Source organism: Mesoplodon bidens (genome assembly GCF_964165515.1).
Source record: "Mesoplodon bidens genome assembly, chromosome: 8".
NCBI classification, from domain to species: Eukaryota; Metazoa; Chordata; class Mammalia; order Artiodactyla; family Ziphiidae; genus Mesoplodon; species Mesoplodon bidens.
Genome location: NC_138165.1, coordinates 62737298 through 62749392, shown reverse-complemented (window position 1 = coordinate 62749392; position 12095 = coordinate 62737298). Strand labels below are relative to the sequence as shown.

At 33.6% G+C, this 12095-nt stretch overlaps 1 protein-coding gene across 2 annotated transcripts in view; it reads left to right on the top strand.

The window, feature by feature from the left end:
• The window catches only part of NCKAP1 (NCK associated protein 1), a 97892-nt gene that overhangs the window by 63709 nt on the left and 22088 nt on the right, over positions 1-12095 (top strand). For both annotated transcript variants that reach the window (XM_081242314.1, XM_081242315.1), the window contains exons 17-23: positions 66-198; positions 4603-4722; positions 5365-5504; positions 6366-6497; positions 8813-9031; positions 9221-9351; positions 9588-9685. In XM_081242314.1, coding sequence (XP_081098440.1) covers positions 66-198; positions 4603-4722; positions 5365-5504; positions 6366-6497; positions 8813-9031; positions 9221-9351; positions 9588-9685 — 973 coding nt within the window. The remainder of the gene's footprint in view (positions 1-65; positions 199-4602; positions 4723-5364; positions 5505-6365; positions 6498-8812; positions 9032-9220; positions 9352-9587; positions 9686-12095) is intronic.

Below are 12095 nucleotides of genomic sequence, written 5' to 3'. Positions count from 1 at the left end.
TACTGTTTCATAAAATTTTAATTTTAACTATAAAAATTGTGATTCTAATTTTTGTTTCCTTATAGTTTTTATAGTCGTGCTTTTGAGAAGATGTTTCAGCAATGTTTGGAGTTACCCTCTCAGTCAAGATACTCAATTGCATTCCCACTACTTTGCACTCATTTTATGAGTTGCACACATGAACTGTGTCCAGAAGAGGTAATTTCAGAGTAGTATTGTGATTTATATGGTATGCAGAATAAACTACTCCAAACATAAAGCTGACCGAATGTTCACAAAGACTCACAAAGTCCTACTTATCTAATCTAGCTGCCCACTTAATGCATCTCTATGCAGAATCAGAAGAATGCTTGAATAGATATATGATATAGACATGTATTTGAATAATCAGATAAATATACATCCATGTTTATAAGAACATATCATAAAGTTACTTGGAATTACCTTTATTAAAATAAATAGAGTCAGGTATTAATATTTATGGTAAAGTTATATAGTGATTGATTTTTGAATGCTTAGTTTTCCTCTGAAACGCTCACTGAAAAGACTTGAAAATTGGAGAGATTACTGACTAAACATAAACATTTCAAAGAAGAATTTCACTGACTTGTCAATATAATAGATACAGTAAGCACAATCCAGATTTGCTGGTATTTGTAATATATTCACATACAGGCACACACAGTTACTGAGTAATTGAAATACTTAAGTTTTACAGATACCAAGTATCTATCAAAAATGTACTCTCAGTATTTCTTCTAATCTTGCAAGAAGAAATATCACTTTGTATGGTAAGAATATATATTAAAATTAAATAGTATTTTAAAAAATAATTTAACTTAGTGTTGAATCCCTTTACTTAGAGCTGCAGAACGTGTCAAAAAGAAACTTAAGAATAGCAGCATTATTATTACCTTTAAGCATTAAGTAGTATCTGTTGCAGATTGTTTTTCAACATTCCATTGGAAGCAAACTCAGACAAAAATTAGCCTGCAGGAAGTTTATTAGGGAGTGCTTTTAGGATTAATACCTGTGAGGATATAATACCACCAGTTTTAATAGATTTGTAGATTTTTTACAATTAAAAGATTTTTTCCCCCAATCGTGACACCTAAGATATACTGTCAGTTTTTCCTCACCATCATCCTTCCTATTAATTACCCATCAAGTCCTCTTAATTTTATTTGTGTGGTATATTGTAGTTCAGCTTTTCACTGTTTTTCATCTGTACTGCTAAATAAGTTTTCTTCCTTCAATATCTGCCTTAAAGACTAACACAATGCCACCAGAGTGCCTCTTTCCTTCTTAAAGAGCCATCAGTGGTTCTCCATTGCATATGGAGAAAGTAAAAATTTCTTAGGCATTTAAAATCCTCAACAATTTGATCTCTACCCCCATTCTTTTTTTTTCTTTTGTTTTTTTGTCTTTAAGAAAAAAAAGTATATAAACATAAAAGTGTCATTTTAAGTATTTTAAAATGTATAGTTCAGTGACATTAATTACCTTTACAGTGTTGTGCAGCCTCACCACTGTTCATTTCTAAAACTTTCATCACCCCAACCAGAGACTCTGTATACCCTTAAGCAATAACTCCCCATCCTTCAGCGTTCCATTGGAATGGTATACTCCAGTCTGCTTTCTGTCTCTATGAATTTGCCTCTTCTAGAGAGTTCATATAAGTGGAATCATACCATGTTTGTCCCTTTGTGTCTGGCCTATTTCATTTAGCATACTGTTTCAAGGCTCATCCGTGTTATAGATATATCAGAACTTTCTTTTTATGAATGATAATAATCCATTGTATGTATATATCACATTTCGTTTATCCACGATATACTCACAGTCTTCTACTTTCCACTCCCTACTGTAACTATCCCACCTTAGGTAAACTGTACTAATTTACTAGTCTACTTTTTGGCATCTTAGAGGCTTTTTCCTCATACATAAAATTCATTTCACTACACCTCTACCTGTCGTACTCTTACTTTTTCTTCAGTGATCAGCTTAAATCCACCTCCTCCAAAAAGATTTTCAGCATTCCTCCAGTTAAAATTTGTCCCTCCTTAACCATATTTTCATACCACTTTCATCATTATTTTATCTAGCGTCATCTAACCCATATCATTTAATGTTTCTACCTCATTTTTTTAGTAAAGTTATGGTTCCTTAATGGGGTAAGACTCAATTCTTACCAAAAAATTATAACAGGTAATTAATAGTGTGTTTATATTTATATAGAGCCATAAAATTTATACAGCATTTCTTATCTTTTGTTGCATTTGATTATTACAACAAAGTAACAGCATAGTCAGAACTACTGATAATTTCTGGTGGACTGATCCCTATATTCATATAGCTAGTAAGTGGTACTTTTCTGTTTTTCATTTAGCTAACTTGTTAAAGCCTGTTATATTCCAGCTGTGCCTTCTTAAACCTGTGATTGAAAGGATGCAAAGACACAGTCTTTACCCTAGACATATCCGTGATCTGATGATCTGTGTTGTGGTAGAAATATACATGGGGCACTCTGGGAACATTGAGGGAATTCACCTAAGGGTGATGAGGGAATTCACCTAAGGATGAGGAAAGAGTAAGTTGGTGTGCACAGTTAATAGTTCTCAGTGCAGTCTTGCTTTGTAATTTTAGTTTTAGCCATTCATCTCATTTAGATCAGAAAGGTCATAGAAAAGGCCTCTAGAACAACTTCTTAATTCTGAGCCTTTATTTTAAGCTGTAATACTTACAGTGAATTTGAAGAAAGATGGTACCTTTTGAACTAGATTTGAAATTCACACCCTTCTGGGTCAGCAGGATTCCCAGATAATGGTAGCCAGTACTAATGAGAAACTAATTATCGTGTTGCTATAACTGTACCATCCAGTAGAGTAGTTCACTCATCTTTTCGAGTTTCATTGTTTAAAAATCTTCCATATGCTAATGTCTCCTAAATCTATATCTGCAGCCCACACCTTTCCCTTCGAGTTAGATTTTCTCTATATCCTGCTGCAACTTAGGTATTTTTAGCCATCTGAAGTGTAACATGTCCAGAATAGAATTATTGATTTTCCACATCTATCCCAACTTGAAGCCTTTCTGTTTTTAGCTCTGCCTTTATATATGTATATATGTTCAAACTCCTGCCTCTTCTCACCCTTGAACAAGCCACATCATCTTTTGCCTGGATGATTGTTATTGTCTCCTAAGGGGTCTCTTTGCTTCCGCTATTATCCTGTTCTCAGCATAGAGCCAGAGTTAAGAAATCTTAGTTGTTTTCCTTCCAGTCTTAGCATTTTTGAGCCATTGAAGGGAAGTAGTGAAATCAGATCTGTATTTTAAATAAGTTAGTCTAGTAAGTTTGAAGCAGTGCTAGTTCAGAGTTCTTTTTTTCAGGAAGAAGGAATAGCAAGGGATGTTTTATCTTTCCAGAATTCGGTTAAATAAAACGCAAATGTTTATAATTTGAAATTTTTCCTTAAATAAAGTGAACCATTATTTAATTGTATCTGGTCTGTAGATCCCTTTAGGTTTTGCTTCCTATTCAAGTTTTAAAGGGCATTTAAAATACATTATAAGGTGGCATGGTACATCTAGGAACAGTTATTTTACATGTTTAAGTATTTTTATATTCTTTTATATTATCTTACATTTATTTCAGCATAGAAATAATGTTTGTAATGACTGCATATGTTTGTTGTATTATTATGGAAGATCAGGGAAGGAAAACTTATAAAAATCTGTCTCCAGAAACTAACACAACATTTTAAATCAACTATACTCCAATAAAAATTTTTTTAAAAGCTGTCTCTTTGTAAGTATTACAACTGTATAGTGCAAAGTTGTACAGCATTATATACTCAACATTCCAGTTACCATTGACAAGAAAATCCCATTAAACTATTGCAACACCCACCAAAACTAAAATGATACAGAATTCTGTAGGCTAGAGATAGATTGATTTGAGTGAGTGTATGTATATACATATACGTATATAATCTCCCAAACATTAGATATAATGTTCTTTTTTCCCCTGTTGTGTTCAGAAAATGCATTCATGGTCAGCTTTTTCTTTTTCTCTTCTGGGATGGGGAGTTTGATTTTAGAGAGTTGAATGCCTTGTGAATTTGTTTGTTTTACTGAGTTGATATCTAATGATTTTATTTAAATATTTTAACATTTCTGTTTATACACTACAAAATTCTGTGTTTTCAAGGTTTTTGTATATAATCAGGTGAGATCAGAAAATATAACTCTAAATCTGATCTTTCGTATTGTGTGTTTGATATTTTAGTATTTAAGAACTGGATATAGGACATTGGAATTTGAAAATTAATAGTTTTTCATGTTAAGGAAGACACTGATCCTTTCAGATTCCTTGCAATCATAATTGTATAATCACCAGGTACTTATTTTATGTCAGTTGTGTGCAAATACAATACGGTAGGTTAGTTGTTAAGAGAGATAAAAGAAATCTATAACATCTCCCATCCTCGCTCCTTATTGTAGAATAGGTTTGAACCTTATTTTCCATGTTTATTTAAAAAGTGTTTGAATTCAAAGTACTTTCTTATAATTTTTATTATTGTTACTATTTTGCTTTAACAGAGACATCATATTGGAGATCGCAGTCTTTCCTTATGTAATATGTTCCTCGATGAAATGGCCAAACAAGCTAGAAATCTCATCACTGATATTTGCACTGAACAGTGTACTCTTAGTGACCAGGTGATAATTTAAATGTTTCCTTACAGATAGGAAAATTGTGTAGGAAGGCAAGAAAATGATCTCTTAGCTAGTTTTTTTCCATTTTTTAATTTTATTCTCACACTCTCAGTAAATCTCATTACCTCATGTTGTGAAGCTCCATTATTAGGTTTTTTAAAAATTCCCTCTGTCCTTAGGATTACAGTTTAAAATTAAGCTTCTAGCTTGGCATTCAAGTCCCTTCCTAAGGTAGCTCAAACCACTCTACCCTGTACTTTATACTCCACTACCTAGTCATTCTAACTAGATTCTGAACACATCATGTCCTATCATAGTCTTGGTCTTCATAGGCCATTTTCCTTTCAGTAGAATGTTCTTTCTTATTCCTCATTTGCCTGGTATTTTTTAACTTGTCCTTTAACTGTAGCTTTGATATAACTACCTCTATGAAGTGTTTCTTCACACCAGATTTACCTGTTTCTGTTTTTCACCAAGCTGAGTGGGCTCTCCAAGCTGGCTAGGTAAACTCTACATCTCACCTATTACCTCTCTTCTTAGTGCTAGCATATTTGCCACATAGTCTGGATTTAGCTAAGGTTTGTTTCAGTAGTTAATGTTTTCAAAGTAATTGGTTTGTGTGATTTCATTTCTTTTTAAATTTAGTTGCTGCCCAAGCATTGTGCCAAAACCATCAGTCAAGCAGTGAATAAGAAGTCAAAAAAACAGACTGGTAAGAAAGGGGAACCTGAAAGGGAAAAACCAGGAGTTGAGAGCATGAGGAAAAACAGGCTGGTAGTGACCAAGTAAGCCATCCACTATTATCATATCTTGTTGTTACAGGTAGAGGAGATTTTTTTCATTTTTTGTATGGCATTAGTACTGAGGAAACGCTGGTAATTGTAAATTCTTCATTTCCCAGTTGTTAATTTTTTTGACCTTTGTGAACTTGATTAGCCAGTAAGTGCTTATTTCATCTCAAAATACATATTTTGGATTTTTGAAGAAAATACATGTAATAGATGTCATTTGTCTTTACGTGTTGAATATTGAAGGCCAAGAATCTATCTAAAAATTTGGGGGGTATACTATAAGCAGTCTGTAATTTTCAGTTTATTTAAAATCAGATGTCTGACACTATCTTGGCATCTTGTCATATATTAGAAAATACTTGATGTCCTTTTTTTTTAATGGGTATATTAGACTAGATAGCATTCAGTGCTGTTTGCTTGTAGGGGAGGTATAGATGAGCAATAATAGGTGAATACTTTTTGTCTAAAGTAAATTTCCTACTTCCTTGCTTCCTATGTTGAGCAAGCTATTGGCCATTTTATAGACAGCTTTCTTCCTCCAGAACAGAAAGTACAGTAGGAGTTGGAAATAATTCTTTATGAGTGCAGAATAAGCTCTTTCTTGTATATTAAGTCAGTATAGTCACCATCTGAATGAAGAAACGAATGGTGCCATCTTTAGACAATTGCTCTCAAAGGTTAGTGATACCCTTAGAGATTCTGAACTTGTCAGTTCAGATCTTAAGAGAGAAAAAATCGACTTTGCAGTTATTATTCCCAAATAAAGTCTGATATGTTTATAAAATTGATTTTGTATTGCTGTGATGAAATGCTAAAAAAATTTTTTTTATTTACTGTTTAATAATATTTTTTCAGCCTTGATAAATTGCACACTGCACTTTCTGAGTTGTGTTTCTCTATAAATTATGTACCAAACATGGTGGTTTGGGAACATACCTTTACCCCACGAGAATATTTGACTTCTCATCTGGAAATCCGCTTTACTAAGTAAGAAAGAGTATAAACTGTTTTTGTTTATTGGTTTAGTTAATGTGTTCGTTATATTTATTCTTCATATCTATGCAATGTTTACTTTTATGAGGGAAAGCATTAGTAGAAATGGTATATAAATGGTATATAAATTAGTAGAAACGGTAGTATAAAAAATAATGAACTGGGAAGTATAAAGAATGGTGAACTGGGAATTACTTAAATTATCCAGATTCTTATCTCATATTTATTAACTAGTTGTAACACTGGACAAGCCAGTTAATCTCTGTGAGTCTTAACTTCCTTGTAAGAAAAAGGGAGAAGATTAGAGCAAATCAGTGTACTTCAGCGGGCAGGTGGCAACCCAGTAGGATCATGAAATCAGTTTAGAAGGTTGTAGTCAATATTTAAAGGAAGAAAGAAGAAGGAGGGACGTAAAGAAGGAAAAAGAAATAGGAAAAAAAATCAGTGCATTGCATGTAGTAAGTAGAAATACTGCTTCATGAAACTGTTTATGTATGTGTGTACTGTGTTGTGTTGCTTAGATACGTATCTTATAGTGGATCACAGTCAAATGTGTGAAAACCTCAGGGTAGATGAACACTTAAGTCTTGTGAATTCCAACGTATGCTGTTATGCCAGTAGAATTCTAGACTCTTGAGGCGCTCAATTCTAATTTTATAAGTTACATATATGTTTCTTGAAATGATATTTTATGTAACAAGGCAGAAATCTTTTAATTTTGTAAATATTGCTTCAGCCTTTTTCTAAAATTACATACTTATTTATTAAAGAAAATATTGATTCAACATGTTTTTCTTGAAGGCCTTAAGGCAATTTATGAAACAAAATTTTGCCAAAGGTTTTTCAAAAAGTTTGGCAAAAGGTTGTAGTCAGTAACATGTGTTGGTGCCATATGCATAACATTGTGTTTGTTAAGTACTATGAGTAGTAATGAAACGGTATAAAGCTTAGAGCTTCGACAATTATAGAACAAAGTAGAATATTTAAATGGGCAGTAAATTGAGTGTTAAGTCATCAGCTGAGAATAGTCCAGTGTTGAGCAAAAACTATCTTTTGCTCTTCTTTAGTAAGGTAGGCATCCTGAAAGTGAAACCCAGACTGCTCCAGTATTTAGACCAAAGGGAACGCCTTCTGGTATTTATTGCTCTCAACTGGGTGGGGTAGGGAGTGGTGGGTGGAAGGTAGGGTTTAGTTTACAGCTCCCTTGTTTTCCTTCTGTAAACAGTCTGGTCCATTAATCCATGGAGAAGCAGATGTTCTTTTTACCAAACATCTACTTAGTGATCAGGATCAAGGCAAAGCTATATAAACTTGTTTACCTGGGAAAGATTTTTATGCCAGGACAAATAGCTTGTGAGTATTAGTTTGATGATTTTTGCTGATAACTTGAGCACAATCTTAGGACTTAGGGGCTGTGTACAAGGATAGCAGTTTTTGTCTTGAGTTGTTCTTCTGGGACTGTTACTAGTGATGGGGTTTGTCTGGTGTCTTTAAGGATTCATCCTTACAAATACAAGTCTAAGATCTGTGTAAATCTAATGCTCAGGGAGTTTTAAAGAAGGTGGCTAATGTGGGAAAAGATAGTTTAGGAAAGTATTTTCAACATTTGTTTCCTTTTAGGCTTATACAGTTTCTTGGGATATAAACCAAACAGATCTGTGTTTTATATGGTGTGAGTGATTATTGTACAATAAAACTTTTGTTGTTGCCATGCTTTGATTGTCATGCATTTTGTTGAGAGGTAGCACTAAGTCAGGCAGGTGTGGGGTCAAATCCTAGACCCACTACTTCCAAGCAAGGTGACCTTGAGCAGTTTACTTGAATTCTACACCTTAGTTGTTTTTTTTTTCCCCCTCTATGCAATGGTGGTGATAACTGCATAGTAGGGTTATTAAATATGAAGATTGCAGGTAATATATATAAAGCCTAAAAAACTACTGGCACATAACAGTGCCAAAGGAATTCAGGCTATGGACTAAATAGTCCACTGTACTTGCTGGAGACAGCAAGCATATCATGTTAAAGGAATTTTTTAAACCTCTTTATTCTTAAATAATTTTTATTACTGATGCCCTTAGTATTTTTTTTAATCACTTGCATTCCCATTTCCTTATACCTTTTAGGTGTATATTCTTTTTTAAAGTTGTTTCTTTGGAAGATAAACATAGTAGTAATTTCATGAACTTGTAACAAAGTGTATTTAAAATTTCATTGCTTATTTAATATTAGAGATCAGTAGATTGAATGGCCTGTTTATATAGATACAACAATTAGAACTTTTTAATTCTTTTTTTAACCCCCCCCACCAGGTCAATTGTTGGAATGACTATGTATAATCAAGCCACACAGGAAATTGCAAAGCCATCAGAGCTTCTAACAAGTGTAAGAGCATATATGACTGTACTCCAGTCAATAGAAAACTATGTGCAAATTGATATTACAAGAGTATTTAATAATGTGCTTCTTCAACAAACACAACATTTAGACAGTCATGGAGAGCCAACAATTACAAGTCTGTACACAAATTGGTAAGGAACATATTTAGAAATTTGGAGTGATATAAAGTTTATTTGTAATGAATGCCTTCTGAAAGGTTTTTTTTAATGGATAATTGCTCATTCAAGTTATTATTCAACTTTAAAATTATATGCAGTAATGTATACCATTAATAAATTTTGAATTAATTTCTCCATTTGTAAATTTACTTTTCACCTTAGGTATCTGGAAACTTTGTTAAGACAAGTCAGCAATGGTCATATAGCTTATTTCCCTGCAATGAAAGCATTTGTGAACTTACCTACAGAAAATGAGTTAACATTTAACGCAGAGGAATATTCTGACATATCAGGTGAATAATACTCTGATGTGTTTTAGAGAATGAAGAAAGCTTGATTCTTTTGGTTTTGATTCTGTTATGACTATTTTCATTCAACTATATGGATAATCATACATTGTATCTTAGACTTAGCTTTGCATTTGTGTTCTTATTTATTCTACTGACTTTTCTTAGGGTTTTCCATTAATAATTTGCTTCTTAAAATATTTGCTCTGTCAAAGTATAAAATTAATTCCATTTCCTTTCAGAAATGAGGTCGTTATCAGAACTCCTAGGCCCATATGGTATGAAGTTCCTAAGTGAAAGCCTTATGTGGCATATTTCGTCACAAGTTGCTGAACTTAAGGTAATATAGTCTTTATTGATTTTAGCTTTAAAACATTTCAAGAATATGAGCAGCAAGCCTAGAAGCCTCAGGGGACAAATTTCTCATCTTTAATTTACTTTCTTGTGTTCCTTTCAGTATGAGATAATAGAAGAATTATGGTCCAGTAATTTAGCTTTTGCCAACGATTTTTTATTTCAGACTGAATAAGCAGATGCTTCTAGAACTGTTTGTATTTTTAGTGCTTCTTTGCCATTTAATGTGGTGGGTTGAGTACTATGATGTGATAATAAAAACTAGTCTATTCATATCTATGAGAATTCAAGATATCTGATGTCCTTAACAATGCTGCAAGGCCCCTAGAGGATCTGGCCTTCCACTTTTTCTCACCTTTTACACTCCTCCATCCTGGCTGGCCTACTTGCTATTGTGTCATCTCAAAATACTCTTCACTAAGATACTGTCTCAGCTTGTCTTCTCATAACATTCATGTATTTTCAATTATCAGAATATCCCTCCTTGAACACACTTAAAAATAGCAACCATTACTTTTTATTCTTTTTATCCAGCTTTATTTGTATTTTACTTGTGACCTTTCATGTCATGCATCTTATATCACTCACTAGAATAAAAACTCAATTATAAACTCTCTTAAAACCTTGGTGCTAGGGCTTCCCTGGTGGTGCAGTGGTTGAGAATCTGCCTGACAATGCAGGGGACACGGGTTCGAGCCCTGGTCCAGGAAGATCCCACATGCCACGGAGCAGCTAGGCCCGTGCGCCACAACTACTGAGCCTGCGCGTCTGGTGCCTGTGTTCTGCAACAAGAGAGGCCACGATAGTGAGAGGCCCGCACACCGCGATGAAGAGTGGCCCCCGCTTGCCACAACTAGAGAAAGCCCTCGCACAGAAACGAAGACCCAACACAGCCAAAAATTAATTAATTAATTAATTAATTAATTAATTAAAAAAAACAAAAAACCTTGGTGCTAAATTAGCGTCCAGCACATAGTAGTGCTTGGTAAATACCTGTTGGATTCAAAAATAAAAATAGGTAGCTTTCCTTACTCTTTACTTTGTTCTAGGACTTTTCTAAGCTCTTTATATATTTTTTATTAACTCCTTTAAATCCTTAAAACTGCTATTGTCCCTATTTTACAAATGAGAAAAGTAAGACCAAGAAAGATTAAGTAACTTGTCCAGGCTCACATGCTAATAAGTGGTGAAACATTTAATTTGAATCTATATAGTCTATCTGGCTCCAGAGCTTATACTAGTACCCTACTACACTGTCTTGAGAAATGCAAGAGATATTAGCAGTCAGCTAACCCACCCTTATCTGATGCCGAAATATACATTTTTCTGGGTGGATGATTTGGTCTTCTTGAAAATGAGGCAGTCTTATCAATTACTGCATATCTCTAGTTATGTTAATATCTAAATAGTAATTTTTGATTGGTCCTCATTCTTACATCAAGAGGTAGAGACTGCCTCTAACAAGATGACCCTTCACATATTTAAAAACTTTTGTTGGTATTATCTTTCTCTTCCCTAGGTGAAGTATATTCATATTTAGTCTCACTCTCTTCTGTTACAAATTCTATCTTATTGGTGTCACTTTTAGAGGCTGGTGCCCTGAACTGAGAATAAACTTCAGCTAGAGATCTCAGTAGTGAGGGTGCATCTACTTACCCTGGACACCATACTTACTGATACAATTTAAGATAGCATCAGCACTTTACATAGCTATACCATCCTGTTTTCAACTTGGAATCATGTACCTTTTTTTCCCTTCCCCCTTCCTCCTCCTCCTTTCCTCCTTTCCCCTTCCTTCTTCCCCTGTCCCCCTCCCCTCTTATGTTTTCATATTCAGACTTGAACCAGGCTTTCTACATCTTGTATTTTGTATGATTTCGTTTTTTAGACCTTTATTGTTGTTCCTTTAATAATTTATGTTGTTAGATATTGTTCATTATTTCTGGATATTTTTTCAGTTCAGATTTTGTCATAGTCTTTCAGTAATCCTTTTATAAACTTAGCTGTCTTAGCTGTGTCCTCAGGTATCAATGTTATCAAATACATTCCTATTCTTTAAAAGAAGTGGAAGGAGCTTATGTTTTAACATTTCTCTTTTGTATCTTGGAATATGGAAACCATATTTTCTTTCTCAGATATTAAAATTTAATTTAAAGTTTTTTAATACTGTGAGTTTTTAATACTATGAGTTTTCTGACTCAAGAGTGTTATTTCTTGGCTGGATTCTTTTTCAAATATTTGGTAATATTAAACCTGAGTTAAAAAACTAGACAAAAGAAACTTTTTGTGTAAGAGCTTAGATTTATTATCTTTGGAGATACATGGGTGTGAATTAGCTTGGGTTTCTCATTAAATGTAGTATACCCCCAAACCAAGATGGTTTAGGATACTAAAAC